Source organism: Rhinopithecus bieti, unplaced genomic scaffold (assembly GCF_001698545.2).
Source record: "Rhinopithecus bieti isolate Rb0 unplaced genomic scaffold, ASM169854v2 scaffold_26428, whole genome shotgun sequence".
NCBI lineage: Eukaryota > Metazoa > Chordata > Mammalia > Primates > Cercopithecidae > Rhinopithecus > Rhinopithecus bieti.
The window spans coordinates 115,196-141,471 of record NW_016811745.1 but is presented as its reverse complement, the minus strand read 5'-3'; the positions used below and the strand labels follow the sequence as shown (position 1 = coordinate 141,471).

General features: G+C 34.8%; 1 protein-coding gene across 1 annotated transcript in view; it reads left to right on the top strand.

The window, feature by feature from the left end:
- Positions 1-26,276, top strand: part of AKAP9 (A-kinase anchoring protein 9) — a 175,645-nt gene that overhangs the window by 93,006 nt on the left and 56,363 nt on the right. The window contains 6 exon segments of the mRNA XM_017894950.1: positions 8,398-8,754; positions 10,669-10,893; positions 12,038-12,178; positions 12,642-12,745; positions 15,222-15,427; positions 22,955-23,187. Of these exon segments, the coding sequence (XP_017750439.1) occupies positions 8,398-8,754; positions 10,669-10,893; positions 12,038-12,178; positions 12,642-12,745; positions 15,222-15,427; positions 22,955-23,187 (1,266 nt within the window).

The window sequence follows — 26,276 nt, the reverse complement described above, 5'->3', positions numbered from 1 at the left end:
TATATATATATATATACACACACACACACACACACACACACACATACACACACACACAGGAACTATTGAATTATGAGTTTGTTTTTTTTTAATAATATTTCAACTGTCTTAATATAACAATCCCAGTGGAATATGTGGATTTTAAAGGGGTGGGATTGATTGGTAGGATATAAAGGAAATATATAAGGAATTAGGAAAATCATAAATTAGATGAGGAAGTCAAGACCCAAGGAAATATCTGGGCCATAAGGACTTGTTCACTTATGACTAAAGTGAAAAGTGAAACACTATCTTTTTTTTTTTTTTTATAGCTTTCAAGGTCTAGTTCTTGGAGGAATGCAAGTTTTCTCTTGCATGTAGCTCTTATACAAATTTATCAAATGGAATGGTGTATCAGGGTATAGTAATTAACGTGAGGTTTGGTATTGGATATACCATATTTTAAATTCTTGTTATTTTGGTTTACTAGATTTGTGACTTTAGGAAAGTTACTTGTGAGTCTCAGCGTTTTATATGTTGAAAGAGGAAATTGGAATAGTAGTAATTTTTATAAGGATATAATGAGCTAATGCCTATAGAGCAGTTAGCAAATGAGTTGATACATAGTAAAGACTCATAAATATTATCTTAAAAGTAGTCTTATTACTGTGATAATGGTGGTAATATGAAGATGTTTTATAAAGCATTACTCACTCAAGCTGATAGCAAAGCACCAAAGTACCGGTCAGTGAAGACTCTTCTAAATGCAGCCAAGATACTATGATCCAAGAGACTATATTTGATGGCCCAGCTTGGTCCTAGAATAATACAGATTGTCGACATTAGTCACCAGTACCGATGGGATTATGCTGTACTCTGTACCCCTCAGATATGATAGAAGAAGATTGAAAACCATTTTTCTTTTTTCTTTTTTTTTTTTTGAGACAGGGTCTGGCTCTGTCGCCCAGGCTGGAGTGCAGTGGCGCAATCTCTGCTCACTGCAACCTCCAACTCCTGGGCTCAAGCCATCCTCCCACCTAAGCCTCCCAAGTAGCTGGTACTGCAGGTGTGCACCACCACCCCAACTAATTTTTTTGTATTTTTTTTATAGAGATAGGGTTTTGCCATGTTGGCCAGGCTGGTCTTGAACTCCTGATCTCAAGCAGTCTACTCGTCTTGGCCTACCAAAGTGCTGGAATGGCAGGGGTGAGCCACATGCCTGGCTGAGAATCGTTTTTCTAAAAGCACAAGGCTATATAGAAGAAGCCCAGTAAGAGTAGTGATTCCCAGTATATATCACATTAGAGTCCTCCTGTGATTTGAGCACATGCTACTGAAATTACACATTCATTTACATTTCACTGTTAGGCAGTGTTCTGGGTGCTGAGGTATAACAGAGAATAAAAGAGGATGAAATCTTTGCTTCCATAGACCTTACATTCTAGTTGGTACAGATAGACAGCATACAGACGATGGTAAGTACTATAAAGGAAGAAAAAAAAAATATGGGACTAGGAAAATCCATGGGGAGTGAGATGGTGTTATTTTATATAGGGTTGTCATGGAAGGCCTGACTTTATGAAGTGACATTAGAGGAAAATCCTAAAGGAAGTGAGGGAGTGAATCAGGAAGATATCAGGTTGAGGACCTTTTAAAGAAATATGAAAGGGAAAGTCAAGAGAGACAAGACAAAAGAAAGATCAAAATTACTCTAACAGGTGTCTTTAAGACATGGTCAGGAGACTTGACTAGAGTTTGTGAAGGTTGCTTGCCCAGCTGCTACCTCTGCTGAGTTGGAGGATAGTTCAGTTTAATCCTGCAACTCCCACATTCATGGTGAAATATTGTGAAATCCTGGCACAGATTTGTCTTTTCTGCAGATGTACAGGAGGAGAATTTTCCTTTTCCTGGATACAGGAGGAAGAAATACAAGGAAAGAGGGCAAGGGCTCACACTTAAGGGGAGTATATTACTCTAGGTTATTTGACCTGAGCAACTTGAAGAATGGAGTTGGTATTTGCTTAGAGTTCTTTAGTAGGATGGAAAAGACTGCAAAGGAGTAGTTTTGAAGAGGAATGAGGAGACTCAGAATTCAGCTTTTGACTCATTAAATGCAAAAATATTTACTAAATGTCCAAATATAAATGTTGAGGAACAGCCAAGGAAATGTTAAGTAAAGTCAGTGTTTGGGATATATAAATCTAGATTTTAGGAAATAAGATAAAACTAGAAATATAAATTTGGGAGTTAGCATATAGTGCAATGTTTTTTAAACTGTGAGTTGTAACTCATTTTTAAGGCATGAAATCCATTTAGGGGGTTGGGTGTAGGATTTTAATATTAATGGAAAGTTTTAATTATATAGACACCTATGTACCTGTGTATGCTTTGGGTCATAATATAACATGTGGTTTTGTTGTTTTATGTGTGTGTATGTTTGCCATGGATTGCAGTGAAAAAATTTGAAAAACTAATATAGGGAATAAGTGTAGATAGAGAAGATATCTGAGAACTGACCTGAAGCATGCCAGTGTTTAGAGACCAGATAAATAAGGAAAAACAAAGGAGATGGAGAAAGAGCAGTAAGTTAGATATGGGAAGAACAAAAGAATGGGCATTGCAGAAACCAGATTATTACTGCAAATTAATCATTTGATTTTACAAGATGAAATCATTGGTGACTTTCACGAGAACACATTTGATGGCATGGTGGAGACAAACTGATTAGACTGGGTTTGAGAGAGAATGAAGGAGAAGAATGAGGAGATGAACTATATTGAGGAGTTTTACTTAAAAGGGGAGCAGAGAAATAGAGTGGTAAAGAGTGATGTAGGGGGTCAAGTGGTGAGTTTTTCTTGTTGCTGTTTTGTTTTTATTTAAGATAATAGGTATTACATCTACTTTTGTGCTCATGGAAATGATTGAAGAGAGAGGGAGGGAAATAGCTGATTTAGGGTACAGAGGAGCAGTTGCTGGAGTAGTGGTCTTGATTAGATGAGAGGGGATTCCATACCCTGGATGGTTGCCATTAGATAGGAGCATGGCAGTTTAATCTATAATAACAGGAAGGAAGGCAAAGGATATTTGGTTTGTTATTCAGGTATCTTTTGAGATGTAGTATTCAGAGCCTGTGGAAGTTCTCTTCTAGTAATTGCTTACATTTTCTCACTAAAACAAGAAGCAAGGTCAACACCTGAGAGAGACAAAGAAAGAGAAGATGTTGGAAGTTTAAGAGGAGGGAAAAGTTCTGTCTAGGAGGGAAAAGTTCTGTCTAGGGGAAGGAATCAGAAATGGAGTAAACTAGGGAAATTGAGTTAAATTGGCTGATTCCACCAAGGGCCCATTTTAGAGGTAGTGGTTATAAATTTAAAATGAGACCAATCAGGTTGGTTGGATTTTTTAGACAGTATAGCGAAGGGAAAGGAAAGAGTAACAGGGTAGTTAAGTCTGTTTTTTTTAAGTTTCCAAACCAGAATCCTGTTTTGTTTTTTTTTTTGAGACAGAGTCTCACACTGTCACCCAGGCTATAGTGCAATGGCGCGATCTCCGCTCACTGCAACCTCTCCCTCCCAGGTTTATGTGATTCTCTTTCCTCAGCCTCCCAAGTAGCTGGGATTATAGGCACACACCACCACACCTGGCTAAGTTTTGTATTTTCAGTAGAGATGGGGTTTCACTATGTTGGCCAGACTGGTCTTGAACTCCTGACCTCGAGATCCACCCACCTCGGCCTCCCAAAGTGCTTGGTTTACAGGTGTGAGCCACTGCACCCGGCCCCAAACCAGAATTCTTATATCTGTCATTTCTTTCTAATCTGAATGCATATACAAAAGAAAGTGATCTTTATGATACCAGTTTTTCAGAATTTCAGCAGCTTCCTTTGTGTTTTTTGTTGTTCTTTGTTTGTAATCATCTCTGCTGAGGTATAATTTACATAATATGAAATTCACCAATTATAACTGCAAAATTTGGTGAGTTTTAGCAAGTGTTAAAAATTGGGAAACTAATACCACAATCAAGGTATAAAACTTTTCAGTCATCCCTAGAAGTTTTCTCATGCCCTCTGGGAGACAACCCCCTCCCTTTATACGTTGCTAGATTCTGTTTGCTAATATTGTGGCAAAGATATTTATGTCTGTGTTCATGAGAAATATTATTTCAAGTTTGGTTTTCTTGTAATGTCTTGGTTTTCATATCAGAATAATGCTGGCCTCCATGCAATGTTGAAATATATTGCTCTTCTATTTTCTGGAGTAATTTACATAGAATTGGTATTATTTCATCCTTAAATATATTTTAGATATGCCGGTGAATGCAACTGGGCCTGGAGTTTTCTTTGTTGAACTATGTTTTAGCTATGAATCCAGTTTATCTAATAGATTTAGTTTTATGTTAGTTATCTATTTATTTTTGAATGAGTGTTGGTAGTTTGTATAACTCAAAGAATTGGTCCATTTCCTTTAAGCTGTTGAATTTATATAGGTAAAGTTGTATTGTAGTATGCTTTTTTTTTTTTTTTATTTTTTTTGAGATGGAGTTTCGCTCTTGTCGCCCAGGCTGGAGTGCAGTAGCATAATCTCGGCTCACTACAACCTCTGCCTCTGGATTCAAGTGATTCTCCTGCCTCAGCCTCTCAAGTAGCTGGGATTACAGGCCTGCACCACCACACCCAGCTAATTTTTGTGGGTTTTTTTTTTTTTTTTTTAGTAGAAATGGGGTTTCACCATGTTGGCTCCAACTCCTGACCTCAAGTGATCCACCTACCTCAACCGCCCAAAGTACTGGGATCATGGGTGTTAGCCACCATGCCCCGCCTGTAGTATTCTTTTATTATTTAATGTCTGTGGAATCTGTAGTGTTATCCCTATTTCTCACCTTTTTGTCAGATTGGTTAGAGGTTTATTGATTGTATTGATATATTAAGGATTCAGCTTTTGTTTCATTGTTGTTTTATTGGTTTTGTTTTATTTTCAAATGCTACCCATATCTTTTTGATACCCTTTTTCTGCTTGCTTTGGGTTTAATTTGCTCTTCTTCTGCTTTTCTAATGGGAATTTCTTCTTTTCTAATGTATGCGTTTAATGCTATACTCAAGCATAGCGTTATACCTTTAAACATCATAGCTTGTAAGTATAGCAATGTTTCCTTATAAGCAATGTTTAAAGCTGCACTCTGCAAATTTTCATTCAATCCAAATATATTATTTCCCCTGTGACTTCCTCTTTGATTCATGGGTTATTTAGAAATGCACTGATTTTCACATTTTTGTGATTTTCAGATAGCTTCCCATGGTTGATTAACTTAATTAATTTTTAAGTTTCTTTGTGGTCTGGCAAAATGCCTCATATAATTTCAGTTCTTTTAAATTTGATGCCTAAAATGTGGACTTTTCCGGGTGAATGCTCCATGTGTACTTGAGAAGAGTATGTGTTCTGCTGTTATTTAAATTTCAGATTTCCCTCTGGTGCCATTTTTCTTTAGCCTGAAAACCTTCCTTTAGCATTTATTTTAGAACAGGTGTGCTGACAATGAGTTCAACATACAACGAATTTTATGTTGCCTAATTTTGAATTGTACATTAAATGTTTTGTATTTTATGTTTTATGTGCTCTGGATGTCATTACAATTCTTTGAAGAATGTGAATTTTTTTTTTTTAAATAGGCAGTCCACCCAGTTAGGTTCAGATTAAAACTCCTGTTTCATCTTTCCCGTACAAATCACCTAAGTATTGACTTCCCTCTGCAGTCTCCTAGCCACTGTTTACTCTTCAGAATTCTTTAGTTGTTTTGTATTTTGCTCAGAGTTTTTAGGTAATCAGTGGGAGAAGCAGGCCGTAGTGGGCTTATTTTATGTTGCCTGGAAGCACAGTCTTTGTGTTTTCTTATTCCATAATTCAGATGCAATTATTGCCTTGTAGCATCAGTATTTCAATTTACCCACATATTTTTTTAAGAAGGACGTTTATGCTCTAATCCTTTTTGCATCTTAGGCCATCGTTTTAGAATCTTATTTATTTTTGAATAAAATTTTTTAGAGGTTTTTTTTTTTACTGATTATCTGTTGGGAGTAAGCTATGTTTTTTAGTTGTCTTTATTTTATTTCTTTATTTTGTTTTTATCCATAAAAGTTTGTTTTGTTGACTGTTTGAACCTGGTTAGCAGTTATTTTTATGCCAGAACTTTGAAGGTAACATTCCAGTGTTTTCTGATTTCTTGTTTCTGCCGACAAGGTCCTTGTTACTTTGTTGTTCCCTTGTGGTTAATACATCTTTTTTTCTTTGGAAACATTTAAGATCTTCTTTTGATTTTGGTGTTCTCTTTTTTCATTTTCTTTTTTTTAAGAGATGGGTTCTGTCAGCAAGGCTGGAGTGCAGTGGTGTGATCATAGCTCACTATAGCCTTGCACTCCTGAGCTCACCCAGTCCTCTCACCTTAGTCCCTGGAGTAGCTCACCACACCCAGCTACAGATATTTTTGTAGAGATGAGGTATTTGTTTTTATTATAATTCGTTGATCATCTTGAATCTTGTCAGTGGTGTCTTCTGTAAATATTCTCAGCCATTATCTCGTGAAATAGTTCATTTCCATTGTTCTCTATTATATCTGCCTGGAACTCGAATTAGATGTTGATTGACCATTCTCTATCCTTCATATCTCTGTTCTCTCTCATATTTTTAATCTTTTTTTTTCCATGTTACATTTTCAATATATTCAGTATGAAGAGACAGAGGCAAATCAGGTTCAAGACAGGAAATTAAAACAAAACGCAGTCATAAGGTTTTGATCACTAGTTACAGAAGATTAAAGATATGTTTTGTTAAGTTGTATGATCTAGTTAATTATTTTTAATTATCTTTGTCTTTTGACATTTTGCTGTAATGGGTGTATGTTCCAGATGACATTGTTGTTACCAAACCCTGGTTCTTTCTGAGCTAGCATAGGCACCACCCAGAGGTCCCATTTGGTAGGTGAGATACAGTAGCAGGATTATCTGGGAAGAAGCAGGATGATATGTAGTGTTTAAGGTGCTTGAGCTCTGTATAGACACATTTTGATTCAAATTTCTGCCCTAACATTTACTAAATATGTGATGTCATTCCTAATGTTGCAGCACTTACATTTTCTCTGCATTGGCTACTGGTATTATAATTATTCCTCTTAAGTCAGTTGTGCATTATACTTCTAGACAGACTCATTTAGATATGGAATAGTATAATGTTACCTTTTGGAAAATTAGCTTAGGCAAGACTATAGGATTTTGAACCCCAGCTTTAATGATTTATTTGCTTTGTGTTTTTGAGTCAAATTACTCCAAAGGAGGCTAGCACAGGAACCAGGTGGGAATCAGGACCCCACATAGGTGAATAAGATTCAAGACAGGAAATTAAAACAAAAGTTCAGTTATATTTCCTGGACCAGCAAGGAAAACAAAGAAGGCTGCAGGTCTGTAAGTACAAATATTTCTAATCCCAGGCATACTTTATTCTGGGTTTATTACAACCAGCCTTCCTTCATTACAAATTATCTGTGGAAAAAGGACATAAAGTTATTGATACAGTTGGTTCTCAAAGGTGTAGGGACTTGTCAGAGCCAAAACTGCTAGTCATAATTCCTAAGTACCTGTCATGGGGTGGGATGGGAGGCTAGAATAAGCAGGGATTCAGGATCATAGTGGTAGTGAAAAGTCAAGTTGGATTATAATGAAATGCCTACTCATATTTACTAGTCATACAAACTAAGTGTTCCGCTTCTGGGAATTTGTTTTGAGGAAATAAGAAAATATATGCACAATTATATAATTACAAATATTTCATCACATTAGTGTTTAAAATAGTAAAGGAGTGGAATCACTCTAAATGTCCAACATAGAGAACTGATTTAATAAACTTATACTACATGTATGTAATACGAAACTTTGAACCCATCGGAAATTATATAGAAATGTATTTCTATTTCTTAACTTGAAGATATATTTACTATAGTTAAGCTATAAAAACTGATTACAGTATTAGAATATGATCACATTTTTATAGGAAAATGATATCTGTATCTATTCATATCTATCTCTGTAAAGAATAAGAAGATTTGGGAAAGTATTTACTAAAATGTTTACAGTGATTTTCTTGGAAGAGAGAAATATAAGGGCTTTATTTTCTATTTTTACTGAACATTTATGGTCTGTTATAGTAAGAAAACATTTTACTTTTATTTAAAATGGCAGGCAGTAAAATAAATACTTTGACATTAGATTTATTGTAAAATAGAGAATCTATCTCGGTATTACTTTATTATAGGATTTCTTTTGTTTAGAACTGTGAGGCCATGCTTTTTTCTGTTCATACAATTTTGAGTAGTAACTTGCTTTTAAATTCCTGCTGATATTTCTAAATCCTTTATTGTTTGCTTTTATTTCTTTAGGTTATTGTGTCAATGAGTATAGCATTTGCTCAACAAACTGAACTGTCTAGAATATCTGGGGGAAAAGAAAATACTACATCATCAAAGCAAGCACATGCTGTGTGTCAGCAAGAAAAACAGCATTATTTTAATGAAATGAAATTATCACAGGATCAAACTGGTTTTCAGACCTTTGAGACAGTGGATGTGAAATTTAAAGAAGAATTTAAACCACTTAGTAAAGAGTTAGGAGAACATGGAAAGGAAATTTTATTATCAAATAACGATCCCGATGATATACGAGAATCAAAGGACTGTGTGCTGACTATATCAGAAGAAATGCTCTCCAAAGATAAGACATTTATAGTCAGACAGTCTGTAAGTATGCCTCCTTGAACATAAAAAACTTATTTAAAGATTGTGAATTCCTTCACTATAAAAATACTAGCAATAATGCTGCATAATATTGGAGGAGGAAAATATCAAACTCAGTCTTATGACTCACATTGTTGTTTTTTTTTTGTTTTGTTTTTGAGGTGGAGTCTTACTCTGTCGCCAGGGTGGAGTGCAGTAGCACGATCTCGGCTCACTGCAACCTCCGTCTCCCAGGTTCAAGCGATTCTCCTGCCTCAGCCTCCTGAGTAATTGGGACTACAGGCGCGTGCCACCACATCCAGCTAATTTTTGTATTTTTAGTAGAGACAGGATTTTACCATGTTGGCCAGGATGGTCTCAATCTCTTGACCTTGTGATCCACCGTCCTCGGCCTCCCAAAGTGCTGGGATTACAGGCATGAGCCACTGTGCCCGGCCAATTCACACTGTTAATGTGTTTTATTAATTGTAGGATATATGGATAAGTGACTTAATATTAGTATCAAATAAAACAAGTCTGGTTCATAATATTCTTGTTTATCTTAAAGACGTTGTACCTGGTAAAATCCCATTGTAAGTTGTACACACATTAATTCTGTTTCAACCAATTCGAGATTAATTATACTACAATTTGGTAATATCTGTGAATAAAAGATTTGCTTAATTAAATATAACAACATTACAAGGACATAGCTACCTATTTAGGAAGACTAAAAGATTTTACTATCTATATCCTAATTATTGATTTCTTTACTTATTTATTAATAGAAGATCTGTTCTGTGTTTATACCTCAACAGTTCACTGCCTTTAACAGAAAGTAATAAATCCTACTTCTTTTAACATTATCTGAATTAAATTTTTAAATTAATATTCAGGAAAGGTTATGTTTTGTTCAGACTAATATTCAAGTAAAATTGCCAACTCCAGGCCAAGCGTGGTGGCTCATGCCTGTAATCCCAGCACTTTGGGAGGCTGAGGCAGGTGGATCACTTGAGGTCAGGAGTTTGAGACCAGCCTAGCCAACATGGTAAAACCCCATTTCTACTAAAAATGCAAGAAATTAGCTGGGCATTTCGGTGCATGCCTGTAATCCCAGGTATTTGGGAGGCTGAGGCAGAGGAATCACTTGAACTGGGGAGGTGTAGATTGTAGTGAGCCAAGATGGTGCGACTGCACTGCAGCCTGGGTGACACCAAGACTCCGTATCAAAAAGAAATAAATAAAATAAAATTACCATCTCTTTGTGGAATGCGAAACTTGTTAGGTGTTCTTGAAGACCTCTTTAATTTACCATCAGCTATGCAAAGCAAAATGATTTGTTTAAGTAACATCTCTCCAGGAAATGATGTACTCATAGAACGTATTAAGGAATTGACTTCTTATGAGCGTGAGACTCTGGAATGTAAAGCTTTTATTTTCAAATAAAATGTATTGAAAATTATTTTTTATCAGTAGTTCCCTGTAGTACTGTGATAACCACTGTGTAAATTAAGTGGATAGTTTCTCATGTTTCGTACATTTAATTTTAAAATATAAATATTCCATTGATATTATTTTCCCTTCATAAAATGTCAAGAGGAATAATGGCATTATAGCTTCATTAAGGGTAGAAGGAATCTTAAGTATCTTAGTTCTTTTTTTTTCTATTAGAATTAGGTTAAGTCTAAACTAATTGATAAATAATTGTTTTGCTTTTGGAAAATAACATATATAATGATAATAAAGTAGCTTTATGTTGTTTTGGAATTGCAATGAAGAAAACACCATTTTAAAAGTATGTTTTGTTTAATAATAAAATCACATGCTTTATGGGATAAGTAATAGAATTGCTTTCGTATTTGTTTAAAATATTAATGCTGACAGATTTTTACAAAATGTGTTATGGCTGAATTTTTTTCTTTTTTTTTACTCTTAAAGATTCATGATGAGATTTCGGTGTCAAGCATGGATGCTTCTAGACAACTAATGTTGAATGAAGAACAATTGGAAGATATGAGGCAGGAACTTGTACGACAATACCAAGAACATCAACAGGCAACAGAATTGTTAAGGCAGGCACATATGCGACAAATGGAGAGACAGCGAGAAGACCAGGAACAGCTACAAGAAGAGATTAAGAGACTTAATAGACAATTAGCCCAGGTAAGGGTCTTGTAGTCCCTTTTCTCTCCCCAATTTTTTTTTTCCAAACACCAACTTGAACCAGATCCCCAGTAAAAACAACAGTATTTTTTATGTAGCCATAATTTTTTTTTGCCAAAATCTGAATAAACTACATATGTTTAGCATCAGGAACACACTCTATACTAACACAGCAGCTTTAGATCTTGTTAGGGACACCTATCTCAACCTTGGAGTGGGCATTGTCTTTCTGTCATTTTATTTAACTCCTTTTTCAAGCACTGGAAAAGTGGCTACATGGTTGTTGGGTTTTTTTTTTTTAAATCCATTAACCATATATAGCAAATGCAGTTTGACATTTTGGAAATAACATTGTGCTGAGGTGCTCCATTATGCAGTTACTATCGTTCAGTTTTACTATATTCATTTATAGTTTTGTGAGTCCACCAATTAGCATCTCGAAGTTTTACCTTTATCTGTCTTTAATCCGTCTTTTTAATCATGAATGGAAATCGGAAGTAGTATGCTTCTGGAACTCTTTCCAGGGAAACATCTCTTCTTGATTTGAGAAATGCAAATTTATTTAACATTCTTATCCCTTTCTTGACTAAATTTAAATACTTCTTGGTATTTGGGAGCTGGATTCTTGTCAACTGCTATGTAAAATATACTCACAAAACCATTGCAGAAAAGCAAGAAATATTTATATAGAAGTTCTTATGAAAACAGATTTATTGAATTTAATTCTGAAAACTGAAGCTAAAAAGAAGATAAGAAATAACTAGAGATAACTATTAACATGTATTCTTTCAAATATAAAATAATAGGAAAATTGGGAGCTGAGCATAAAACATAATTTGGAAAATTAACTTTGCTTTTCTTCATTGCATTTTGTGAATTCAGACTTCTTAATTTTCAATGCAAAATTGACAAAAACTAAGTGAACTGCACAAATTCCTGAATATTTAGGCTTAATTGGCTTTTTAAAAATATTTTAAATTTTGCATTGATCTTTGTATATACTTTTAACCCCTTATGATGGAATACAAATCATAAGTAGAACCAGGACCTATTGGTCCCGGGGGTTAAAAGAAATCTGCTTAATATTTCTACCCTTTTTCTCTGTCGCAAACAATATTCTCTCATGACCTTTTTTCTTATTTAGAGATCCTCCATAGATAATGAAAACCTGGTTTCAGAGAGAGAGAGGGTGCTTTTAGAGGAGCTGGAAGCACTAAAGCAGCTGTCTTTAGCTGGAAGAGAGAAGCTGTGTTGTGAGCTGCGCAACAGCAGTACGCAAACACAGGTAGTATGGACTTTGGCCCACCTAGGAGCAATGGATCAACAATTCAGTAGGATTTGTTTATCTTTGTTGTTGGTATGAAATGTACTCTTTTATAGGTACTGAGCTTAACATATTTGTGACTGCATACGTGTAAGGTAGGTGGAGTCAAAATGCCTTATATTTCATTTAAGGTAATTTGCATCTGACATTGCTGTTAACAAGAGAACCTAACAAACTTTATTGTTGCACTATAGCATAGATAATTTGAACCCATTAAACTTTTTTATTTGTGTACGAGAATGTTTTATCCTCTTTTGATGACACTAGTCTCAAATATAGTTAAATATTATACCAAACAGTATCAATTTTGTGCACAGAGATTTCTGTTTTATCTCATACCCATATAGAAGAATGACATGCTATTTCCAAGATGACAGGTTTTCTTTCTGTCTTCTCCTCTCTTCCTTTACTCAAACTTAAACAGAATGGAAATGAAAACCAAGGAGAAGCTGAAGAACAGACATTTAAAGAAAAGGAATTGGACAGAAAACCTGAACATGTGCCTCCTGAGATTTTGTCTAATGAAAGGTATACAAAATGTGTACTTTTTCAGTGCAAAGTAAATTAAAATGGTTGTTTCAATGTAATAGACTTTGTTCTTATTTTTATCTTGTACACTGATACTTTGTCTTAAAAATCATCATACTATCTGTGTATGAAACATGTCCATAAATGTGTAGTATGTAAAGGATTTTCAGTTTTTTATCATTAGATAGATACAATTTTTAAAAAATCATTTCTATATAAATTTTGATTGGATATTAATCACATACTTAACTGTTAATATTAAGGTATTTGGATATTGAAACTTTCTTGATTAATTTTATACTTATATGCCATTTTGTATCCTAAAAACACAGTTCTACTTGTGAACTGTATTCTTTCACTGTATGGACATGTATTCAGTGTAAGCCATCCCCTGCCTTGCTTATTCTGAGAAAAAAAATTACTGTGTAAATATTCTAAACTTCTTTCATGCATTTGCTACATAACAGATGACAACTTTTAATCCATATCCGAGGGATAAATTAATCACCTGATGTTAGCAAAACTTTTCCTTACTTTGATTTTGTAGAGGTTAATATAAAAATATAAAATATTAGGTAAGAATAGTTATCCTACATTAGTATTAAAGACTTTAAGCACAATATTTTAAACTTTGTTTGTTCAAATGAAAATAATTTCTTTAATTTTAAATTAAAACTAATATTTACTAACTTAATTTCCTCCTTTTCCAATTTCTGTGACTGTCAACCCTCTTGTGTCCTCCTAACCTCCTTCCTCAGCTTGCATGGAGGAATTTGGCCCCTAAGATTTTGGCTTCCCCATTGGATCATCAGTATGGAACGCAGTCAGTATGGAACTCAAACAAGAAAGACAGTGTATGAAAATTAGAGTTACCATGGCAATATAAAATAAACACTTTGTTTATTTTATATTATTTATCTCTAATTGGTAAATTTTGAAAACTATGCAGTATTTAATTTTTAGGAATTTTTACAGAAAGTGCCAATAAAATGAGTATTCTTTTTTTTTAACCATCATATTAATCATTTAAGTAGAAATATTTTCACATTATTCTAGTCCTGGAGTTCGGCGCTTAAACAAAACCTCAGAACAAGTTAAGGAAATAAAACCCTTGGCTTCCTACTAAATTATTTTAGTTTTATTTTTAGTATTCTTGATTACATAAGCAGAGAACTTGATCTAGGTGCAAAAATAGAACTGTCTCTTTCACTTGACAAATACTAATGGAAAACCTCTCCATTTATTATCTTGTCTTAAAATAGATATGTCATGTGCCTGGGAAAACAGGTATCCTTTAGCCTGATTGTTGGCAATCTCCTACAGTGTGAAGCTAAAAGATAAAACTATCTTAAGGCAGAAGACCTTTACCGTGAAAATCTTTTATTTAGTCTGCATGTATAAAGTGTGCCTTTGTTGAACTGAGTTGCTAGGACAAGAGAGTTGTTTAGTTTTTAAGAAAATTAATCAGGCAACCTTCTGAATCACCACTTATGGAAGTACCTTGCTTCACATGGTAGAATGTTCATGTTAAGCAAAAAAGAGAGTGTACAAAAACACTTTGTTCAGGATGATCTCATTTTTGTTTTTAAAATATGTATATATTTATAAGAGAGGCAGGAGGAAAAGTCTAGAAATATAGGCATGAAAATTGTCATAGTTATTGCTGAGGTTTTGTGGTGGGTGGTTAGCAGTATTTTCCAGATTTTTTAAAATAAGGATTACTTTTTAAAAAGAGAGACACCAAATTCATTCTATTTAGTTGAAAACAGGTTTCTTCTACTGACTGAAATGAGTGGTGAGTGTAACTTGAGAAATTTCAGTCTCTGGAGCAGATGTAATAAAAACAGCCTGTGATACTCCCTCTGGTGTTGACAGATAGTGAAATTTCATTACAGACCTTTTTAAAAACAGATCTCTGCCTAAGTATTACTTTTTGTAATGTAAATATTCAGCTCATTACCATTAACTTGTACAAATACTGCCACATAATTTTTTCTGGTGTGATTTTAAAATTATGTTTTAAAATATGTTTTTATGTTTAACATATAGAAAGATTAAATGTACAAAATACATATGTATAACCATGAGCAGCAAGCTCAATAACTTGCATATGCTTTGGCACTGCCATACTTTTTAAAACTTAAATTTTGTCTCCCAAAATTTTCTCTTAACCTAGTTACTAGCTTAAGACTTTAGTTATTTTTTTCAAGTCAATTAAATATTGTGCATTTTGAAAAATGGTATGATTAAGCTGATTGGCCAAAATTTTTCAGACAAAACAAATCATTTTATAATATAGTCACAAATAAAAAACAAGAAGCACTTTATTGTAGATGCTATTGGGTATTATTTTAACAAAGAGGATCATCTGTTATTTTCAAATCAAATATTTTGCAGTGTACTTTTAGTGGACATAAGCAAAGTGTTTGCTTCAAAAATATTAAACATTTTAATCAATGCTTCTTTATCTATACAGGTATGCACTCCAGAAAGCTAATAACAGACTTTTGAAGATCCTTTTAGAAGTTGTAAAGACAACAGCAGCTGTTGAAGAAACAATTGGTCGCCATGTCCTTGGGATTCTAGATAGATCTAGTAAAAGCCAGTCATCTGCCAGCCTAATTTGGAGGTCAGAAGCAGAGGCATCTGTAAAGTCATGTGTCCATGAGGAACATACAAGAGGTACTAGTTTTCTATGTTGTTGAAACAATCATTTCAACAAATCTTGCTGAGTTCAAGGCATTTTGCCATGTGTGGAAAATATAGAAGAGAAAATAAGTATGTTCCAGCAAATGGACCTTCAAACAGAAATACATTAGAGTGACTCTTCTCAAACACCATTATTGTATAGCATTTGCAAGTGGGTATCATAGAGTTGTCATTATATTTACCCAGGGTTGCCACGGTGCCTACATAAACCAGAATGCTGTTACATTTCTCCACTGATAAAAGAAAATTTCTGCATCAGCACTCAGGACTCTTACCAGTATCTGTGAGGTATGGATGATATCCTGAAACCGTCCTATAAATTAAGGAAAGATTAGAAATAAAGACTTTTTAGGAACCTAGCATCAGTTTCACATACCTGTTGAAATGGTTGGAAGAAAGCCTTAATAAGAAACCCAAGGTTTGGTCTCATCTTTGGACTGTTCTCTGCTAGATTCTTTCTTCCTTTTGAAAAAGTGGGTTGAAATATTATGCAATGTATATGGATCCAGAGATTAGGTCCTGATATGCCAGAGCTGTCTTTGTAACTCTGTCTTCCTTCAGCTGTGTGGATTCGGCTCTTCTTTCCGTTTCCTTTTTTTTTTTGAGACAGTGTCTCGCTCTGTCACCCAGGCTGGAGTGCAGTGGCGCAATCTAGGCTCACTGCAACCTCTGCCTCCCGGGTTCAAGCAATTCTCCTGCCTCAGCCTGTCAAGTAGCTGGGACTACAGGTGCATGCCACCACACCCAGCTAATTTTTGTATTTTTAGTAGAGACGGGATTTTACCGTGTTAGCCAGGCTGGTCTTGAATTCCTGACTTAAGGTGATCTGCCTGGCTTGGCCTCCCAAAGTGCTGGGATTATAGGCGTGAGCCACCATGCCTGGCCTCTTCTTTGCATTTCTTCCCATCATATTGCTGAACCCCATTGTCTCTTGTTTTCAATTTCTTTTCCTTGCAGGAGAGGGAAATGAGGAAATCAAAAGCTGGGAAAAGTTTTGTGAGATGGAGAAACATAGAATCTGGACTCCTGGCTCAGATCAAGCTCGCAGTTCACTACCATTCCACACTCAAGCATCTCTCCCAGTTAGAGACAGACCTAAGATGCCAGTTTTTGTAACTTTTGAAAAGCTTTCTGTTTGTTAAATTTCATGTGGAGAAATGAGAAGAAATTATCCCATTTATGGAAGGTTTGCCTAATTATAAGTTGGCCAGTAGTGTGTTTCTAAGTACAGAGAAAAGCTTGATTTGGAATTGCAAATAAAACTGATTTTTAAACACCTCAGTTGAGTTCAAAGATAGTTTTAAAATTGCTTTTAGTAAATTAAAAGCTGAAATAATACGGAATTTTAAACCTTGCTTTCAAATTCACTCTTTTCAAACTTGGTAGAAGAATTTTTCAAATTCACTCTTGGTTACAAGCTCTCAATCACGGCTATTTTATTTCTGCATATGGATCTTTGTAGAGAAGAATTAGGTAACATTTTCTTAGTCTGGTAAAAGTGTTTATCAAATTATGCTTTTTAAAAAACAATTATTTCACAAGCTTATTTCACTTAACCATTTAGGGAGGGATTCTGCAGTTCTACTGGTAAGACCTAGAGACCAGGTTGACTGCCATATTCAAAAGATACTCTGAGAATGTTCTGTGCATTACAGATGTATTTTGTGCTTTTGTTGTTGTTGTTAGTAGTTCTCTTAGATACTTCTCAACATGGCTGCCAAAGTATTCAGCAGACAACATGCCTTGAAAGACAGTGAACTTACTTCCAGAGCACTGTCTCCATAAAAAGGAATAAACTGATAATTTAACTCAAGCACAGAGGATTATATTTATGTTCATTTTCCATGAGAAAGCAGACCTAAAAAGACTTCTGATCAACTAACCTATTTTCTTGCATAAGTGTATCTAAATCTTCCAACACAGATGAAATATGTATATCCTATTTTAAGATACAGTAATGGTTTTCTTTCTTTTTTTCTTTTTTCTTTTGAGTCTCTCTGTGTCGCCTAGGCTGGAGAGCAGTGGCTCAATCTCTGCTCACTGCAACCTCCACCTCCGAGTTCAAGTGATTCTCCTGCCGCAGCCTCCCAAGTAGCTGGGATTACAGGTGCCTGCCGCCATGCCTGGCTAATATTTTTGTATTTTTAGTAGAGACAGGGTTTTACTGTGTTGGCCAGGCTGGTTTCGAACTCCTGACCTCAAGTGATCCACCAGCCTCGACTTCCCAAAGTGCTAGAATTACAGACGTGAGCCACTGCAACTGACCATAGTTTACAATTATAAGCAATTTTATGAATTTAATTCTACAGACATTTGCTGAACTATTTCTCTATGCTTTCAGCTTTACAGCAATTCATAGTCTAATGAAGAAGTCATTGCTATTCTGATTCAAAGCAAAATAGTCATAATACTTAATATTTTGCTTAAAACCACTACATATATTTGAATTAACTACACCCTTTAAAATTTTAGTTAACTGTTGACCAATTCTGAAAGAATAATGTTGAGATAAGAGGAAAAACTAAATCCAGAGTTAAGAAATATAGTGTATAGAATATTGTAGCAGAGATAATTTTGCTAGGATTAGTATCATTGGTTATATTTACTTTTCATTTAGTTAACTCCATCTTACTGTTTTTATGTTTAGCAGCAGTGTCTTACTAATAAAATTAGAGTAACCACTGATATCACTGGGGGACACTTAATGGATCCATCTTGCATCTTTGAGGATATATTGAATTATTAGAATTTATAATTTAAAACTTTTTATATAAACTTGAAAGAAAATACTGGCTTTAAAATATTACTGTGTTCCATATGTAAGAATTTTTTCTGACATTCCTTCATAGATATAATGGAAGCATTATTTTTTAAAATGAAATACACTTTTGAAAGATTTATTTTATGTTTTTTAGTATAACAAAATTTAAATCAATCTAATTGCAAAGCAACTTTTGCTTTTCAGTTTTCATATATGACTTTGTTGTAACACTTGTGATGTATTTTCAGCCTTTAAGTCTGAACATGTTTTGATTTTAAACATGTATGGACTTGTTAACACTCAAAAAATTGAATAACAAAGTTGCTAATATTTGCTTCCTCATAAGAGTAACCTACTTTATGAAATTAAAGGGAAATTTTGAGCTAACATAAAATCACTTAAACCTGAATGAATATTAAGATCAGTTCATAAAAATGAATTCCCCAGGTTGTGTTGAAAAAAAATTTCCTTCAGGTCTTCGCTGTGATGATTCAGTGGTTTTATGCTCACCTCTACCATAGGAGGCCAGGGATGGAATCTTATCTGCTGCTGCCTCCTTTTGGAGAAATTAGTTCTTACAGAAAGAATGCTAGGGGCTGAGAGTCATGGCTCACGCCGGTAATCCCAACACTTTGGGAGGCCAACGTGGGCAGATGATCTGAAGTCAGGAGTTCAAGACCAGCCTGGCCAACAGGGTGAAACCCCATCTCTGCTTAAAATATGAAAATTAGCCAGGTGTGGCGGCACACACCTGTAATCCCAACTACTCGTGAGGCTGAAGCAGGAGAATGCTTGAACCCAGGGGGTGGAGGTTGCAGTGAGCCGAGATCGCACCACTGCACTAATCAGAAGGCCTTGTTTCTTTTCTAGCCCACTGTGATACTGGGCAAACCTGTTAAGTCTCCCAGGGCTTCAGTACAGTTTTCTCAACTGTCAGATACCAGGGTCAGACTAAAGCCTAGTGGTTTCCATTGGAGCCATAGAAGAGAGCCTTTGGGGCAGAGAAGGCTTTATTAAATTGCCTATCCTGCTTTAACCTGAGGAGTTTATTGTTATCTGTCAGGGAATGAATATGTTATAATTCATAAAGTTAATAACTAAAGGACTTTAATAACCATCATTTACTATGTTTAAGACATAAATCCAAGCGGTTCACCACTTTGAAATGATTCTGTTTACCAAAGTGGATGTTCTAAGATTATTATTGGCATCTTGTGACATTCCCCTGCTAATCTATATTATCCTCTGAATTTTTCCCTCCAAGACTAGTTGTTTAAAGTCTTTCTGTTTTTTCTATTTTATAGGATTTTTTTTTAATTCACTTTTTTCTTGGAACATATTCAGATTATTTCAGATGGTTTATACCTTCAAAATGTTATTAAGAAAATACCTTAAGCTAGTTGACATCTTCACCTTTTCTAGGTACTTTAATGTCTATTTTTTAAAATTAGCCATTTCAAGAAACTAACATTCAGAGACCTTTTATAAGTTGCTCTCATGCACCCTCTGTATTTTGTGGTTGAGATTTGTTCCCATCTAATACACAATACCTTCAGTCTTTTCCTCATGTTGATTCCTTCTCTATAGCCCAAAACATTAGACTATCTTCATACTGCCTTAAAACTGTAAGAAGTGTTGGATTTTTCTCACCTTTTTTCCCTGCTCAAGGTAAATTTCAGCAAACTTTTTTTTTTTTTTTTTTTTTTTGAGACGGAGTTTTGCTCTGTTGCCCAGGTGGGAGTGCAGTGGTGCAATCTTGGCTTACTGCAACCTCCACCTCACGTGCCACCATGCACAGCTAATTTTTGTATTTTTTAGTAGAGATGGAGTTTGGTCATATTGGTCAGGCTGGTGTTGAACTCCTGACCTCGTTATCCACCTGCCTCGGCCTCCCAAAGTGCTGGGATTATAGGCGTGAGCCACCGCGCCCAGATGATTTGACAACTGGGAGGTCAGTGTTGTCCTTTGAGAGAGCAGCTTTGGTACTGCAGGAATAGAAATCAAGGCTGGTGAACACAGGAGTCTCCATAGCATTTTCTCAGTCCTTGTCCTGTTTGTCTTTTTAGACAAATAATGTTACTAAAGTGTCTTGAAGCTGTCCCTTTTTGTCTGCTGGAACATCTTTCTCCTGCCTCTCTCTGATATTTTTTAACACAGGTTCTTTTGTTGGATTATGATATACAGAGGCTTCAACTTTGCCTTCCTTCTCTCACTAAATATTACTCCTAAGACAGATGTATCTACTTCCAAGGTTTCAACTCTCACCTTTCTACAAATGACTCCTAAGTCATTGCAGACCCAAAATTCTAACAGTTGACTCATCTCCACAAATCCCATTAACACTTCAGACTAATCATTTTTCATCCCTACTCTGTATACTTTCTCCTGATTTCTTAGTATTTTTCTTAATGATTTGTCTGTCACCTAAGAATCATCTAAGCTGGAAGCCCAGAGTCATCTTATACATAATCTTCTTTCCTTGTCTTCTTCTACATTGTCTTCTCCAACCTGTGCTCTTTCTCAACACCACCCCCCGCCACCCATCATCTTAGTTCATGTCTTTATCCCTTCTCATCTGGACAATTGAAATAGCCTGTAACCAATTTTTTCTCCTTCTTTAACTTACCTCTGCATTGCTGCAGTTTGCTTCCTGATTCACATGTTTGATATTATCTTCTTGTTCAAAATATGATTTACTCTTTCCATTTGTTTATAGCAAAACCCCTAAGGTTCCTATAAAATTTAAGACCATTTACAACTTGAATCCAGCTTACTTTCCAGCTACCTTCTTTTAGGTCTCTCACCTACCTCACCACCACTTCACCATGTCCCTTTGCCCTAAAAAGCCTAGAGTTCCCATCATATCACACTGTTCCCTTTGCCTCACATTTCTGTACCCATGAGAAAGAAAATGTTACTAGAATGCATTTAATTTTTCACATAAAGATGCAATAAATTCCAAGATTATCTTGCACTTCTAAATATTTTCAAGGCATTCAATTTTGAGCACATGGAGTACTATAAATAAGTAACAGTGTAGCTGATGTTTTTACTTTGGGGAATAAAAACACAAAGTGAAAGTTGTATTTACTCTTACCTTAAGAATTAGATAAACCTATATATAATGGCAAACATTTAAAATCATGCCCTAAAATGCAACTTTGGGCTCTACAGCCAGTGACTTACAAAGAGGACGTGCTTAGTGAATATTGAATCGTGCTGAATTCAGATCTGGTGTCTGAAGCTGTATCTGATGTCATTACTACATAGATTAAGAAAACTCAATATGGCACTAGCTACTTTAGCAAGACAAGTTCTAATAAGTAGAACAGGTCAAAAGTACTTAATAGTGGTTAAGAAACAAAAATATTAACAGTTGTTTTCATATATGAAAGTACAAATCACAAAAATTAAATACTAATATACCTGAAATAAGCAAAAAACAAAACAAAACAAAAGCAGGATCATGTAGGAATTCAGCATAGAATCATTTCTACTATACAGCTTTCATACAACCAAAGGGATAATTAAGATGCATATATATTCAAGCTTTGAAAATGCCAAACAGCAACCCATGAAAATATCGAAATTAGCTCAGTCGAGAGAGTGGGATAGCACATTGTACTTCAAACTCAGTACATATTAGCAATATAAGGAGGTTGCCTGACTGCTACTTTCACTTACGGCTTCTAGGAGTTTTTCAACTGCTGCTTGTAGTTGAGAGCTAATGTGTCAAACTGAATGCTTATTCCAAGCACTTGGTACCTGAAGATTTCCTCTGCTTTAATTTGTTAACTTTGTACACTTACTGATAACAAATATGTACTACATGTAATAAAAGAATAGGTAATGCCCCTTCAGGAAACTTCACTGTTGGGTTGTAACATCTGCCACAAGTGAGTATTTAATGTCAGGTGAATAGCCTGTGCTTTTATTATAGCTTAGAAAAAACACTTGGAAAGCTTATCTTCTACCCATGCAAACTCATTTTTTTTTTTTTTACATAAGAAATAAGAATAGTGTGGGTAACGTAGATAACAATGTCCATAATTAAATTAGAACTGCTTGTCAGCCTAATCTTATCCCAGTATTCCTCTTTAAAAAGTAGCAAGCAACAAAATGATCTTAGTTCCTTTTACTGTGTAGCCAGAGCAGATTATATTGCCCAGTGTCGGCTCAAAAGTTAGTCATCACCAGACAAATTCAAGCACTTATTTCTATCCTGTAATCCCAATGTAGGCTCAAAAGTCAGTCTGCTCCCGACAAATTCAAGCACTTATTTCTATCCCTCTGTACACTTGGAACAGCCTACTGCACAATGCTTCTCTTTTCTTGTGATAATTTATGTGTTTCCTCATTACATTGTAAAGTCGTCAAGGGTTGGAGCCAGATCTTGTCCACCTATATGTCCCTATTACTTAGCAAACTCTGCACGGTGGGCATGTAGTGAATTTCTGTTGAAAGGTATCTCAGAAGTTTTTATCAAAGAAAAAAATACTGAATTACCCAAATAATCAATTTCTGCAAATTCCTGTTAGCATAACATTTCTCATTCTTTTGCTTGGTTATTGAATAATATTATATCCTATATTTGCATATTTTATTTGTTTGGTTGCAATGCTGTTTTAAAAGACCTTACAATTTCCATGATTTCCAGTGTTACTTTGATTTTGTTTTATAACTTTAAAAAAGTATGATTATTATAATTAATTTATGCCTTTAAAATACTGTTATTCTAGTTACAGATGAATCCATTCCCTCTTATTCTGGAAGTGATATGCCAAGAAATGACATTAACATGTGGTCAAAAGTGACTGAGGAAGGAACAGAGCTGTCACAACGACTCATGAGGAGTGGTTTTGCTGGAACTGAAATAGACCCTGAAAATGAAGAACTTGTGCTGAACATTAGTTCTCGACTACAAGCAGCAGTTGAAAAACTCCTAGAAGCCATAAGTGAAACTAGCAGTCAGGTAACCTCCTTATATTGCTAATATGTACTGAGTTTGAAGTACAATGTGCTATCCCACTCTCTCGACTGAGGTAATTTCGTATTTTCATGGATTTCTGTTTGGCATTTTCAAAGCTTGAATGCATATGCATCCTAATTATCCCTTTGGTTGTACGAAAGTTGTATAGTAGAAGTGATTCTACACTGAATTCCTACATGGTCCTGCTTTTGTTTTGTTTTGTTTTTTGCTTATTTCAGGTATATTAGTATTTAATTTTTGTGATTTGTACTTTCATATATGAAAACAACTGTTAATACTTTTTGTTTCTTAACCACTATTAAGTACTTTTGACCTGGATCTTGGCCAGTATTAATGCTGTTGCTACTACTTGATACCATTGTAAATTATGAGCAATTTAGTTAATGCAACATAGTATTTGTCTTTTGAGGAGCAACGTGAAAAATGTTAAATAAATCAAAAATGGTCAGTGGTTCCAATAGGCTACTTGTTTTTAACAGGCTATTAGAGAGAAACTCCTCCAAAATTTGTTAATGCTGCCAGTAGTCAAGCGTGTGGGCTCCGCCTGAAACATTCACTTCCCCAGGCCAAGACCACAGCTCATAGCAGCTGTCTGCTTATGTGACCAGGTAGTGAAGTACAGTAGGAGTCTGACCATGGCATTTTCCAGATTTTTCCCAATTTGTTAAATACTAAATCCACACTGTGTTATTTAGCTTCTACTGTATTGTTGTAATTTAAATATCACTGAATGGATCACAAAAGCTTTGTGTAGAGCAGTAACCCTACGGCAGAGACTTTTCAAAGTGCAGCCCTTAACCAGCAATATCAACATCACCTGGTGATATGTTCAATATATAAATTCTTAGGCCCCACCCCAGACCTACAGAAATTGGGGGCCCAGCAACCTGTGTTTTTAATAAGTCCTTTATATGATTCTGATTCACACTAAAGTTTGAGAACCACTAATCTGTGGATTATTAGTATAATGTTCACATTGTTCTCTGGCTTAATTTTGAAGTACTCTACTAACATCTTTTATATAAAATGTTAAGCTAATTGTTGACATTAGGTATAATAAGTTATAAAGGTATTTTTTATAAGTTATAAAGGTTTTTTTTAATAAAGTTTAAGGTATTTCTTAAGTGAATAATATTTTCAGCTTTTGAATAGGAGTTTTAAAACTTTCTTTTAAACTAATTTCAGTTCAGTTTTAATCTTCCATGGATAGATGCTTAAAGCCATTGATTTCTTCAGAATAGTCTCATTAATTAATAACTAAAATTATCTTGAACCTGATGAATATTTTTAACAGATTGACACAGAATAATGTGTCATATCTTTGTGAAATAACTTATATTCCACTTTCCTCTTCAACATGTCATTATTTGGTTCTACTTTATAATAGTATACTTCCCTTTAACTTTCTTTTTTTTTTTTTCACTTATTATAACAAAATGTATAACAGCTGGGAGGCATGCTGTGCTATCTTTGTGTTTTCAGTGAAAGAGAAATTCAGGAAAATAGCTTTGTACAGGATACTCTGATACCAGAGAAGAGAGCAGCGTCTGACATATTAGAGTATACTGGGGACCAAGTAAAGTTTACTATGGGACTTGATGCTTAAGATGAGTCATTCAATGGCAAAATTTTTGAATATCAGGGCACTGGACAAGAATCTGCCTTATAGGCTGATTGGCTGATTTCATAACGTGTATTATAGGAGTTATTTACTTTAGATATTTTATTTGAAGAATAACTTGCCCAGTGGTATGTCCAAGTCCATATTATAATACATTTATTGCAATAGTTTTACCTCTCTTTTGCTTGGACAGGCTACCATACAATCAGGCTTATGTTTACTTTATTGTTAGGTTCCTACTGGTTGGGATAGCTTTCATGATAGTATTAAAAAGAATGCTTAAGAGACTGCCGTAAGGCCCTTAGAGAGATAATCTCTTTAACACAATCCTTATTCAGTAGTCTCTTTGTGGTTCTGCGGAAATGTTATCTTTGAGAGTATAGTTTCACAGATTCTAGACTCCTGGATCAGATAGAAATCAAAACCATTCTCTTCTTTGGGAATAGTTTTTCAGCAATTAAAGTTTTCCAGAATCCAGAAGTATTATTTAGAGCCATAGGAGGTTATTTACCAAGAGATTCCCCTAGGCCTTGGAAGAAATTAATGGATATGTAATTTATTCCCATGGTATGATTTTCACTATAAGAAATTTTCATGGGCTTCCTAATACTTGTTTTTAAGAATTACAACATCAAAGCTACATGCTTCTATATTTTCTCAAGAAAAATCTGAGGATGAAACAGTAGTATAACTTAAGATTTTGTTTTGTCATTGTTGTGTTTGAAACATAACTGTAATCAAAATACTAAAACACATTTTGCCTTCAAGTATTATCCCTAGTATGCTCAGCATTGGTCCAGGCTCCGTCAGGGTAATGTTTACAGGTTATAGGCCCTCTGTGAAATAACTTAGAGAAATAGGTGAACAAATCAAAGTCCAAAAGAGAGCAACAAAAGTGTTTTACAGTTTGAAGAAAATAATTTATGAAGAAAGGTGGTTAAATGGTTTGACATTATTTGATTTAAGTAAAGCTATTTTGTTTAGGAAACAACTCTATGCTGCAAATTAATAGCCTTCAAATATACATTAAAATCTTGATTATCTGAAACCCGGGGATAATAAGCTAGTCTGGATAATTAAAAGTGTGTTCTTCTAAGTCATATTATAACTATTTTTGATAGCAAGAAGTTTTATATGCTTTCTAAAACAGAGGGGAAGCAAGATAGAATATAATTTGAATTACTCTAATTCAGTCACCTTTCTGAACATCAATTAGAGTATCATCAGTTAATATTACTGTTGTTACAAGGGCTGTATGCCACTATCCTGAATCATCTTTATTTAATACTGCTTTTTTGAGTCTTTGTTGCCCTAATTTTACTCTATTTTCTTTGTGTAAGCTTCTTACCTTGACCTGTGTTCCTAATGTAACTACTGACTTACAGGTTTTTGTTTTACATGGATGGAAGCAAGTTTTACATGCTTCCAAAAATGGGTGAAACAATAGACT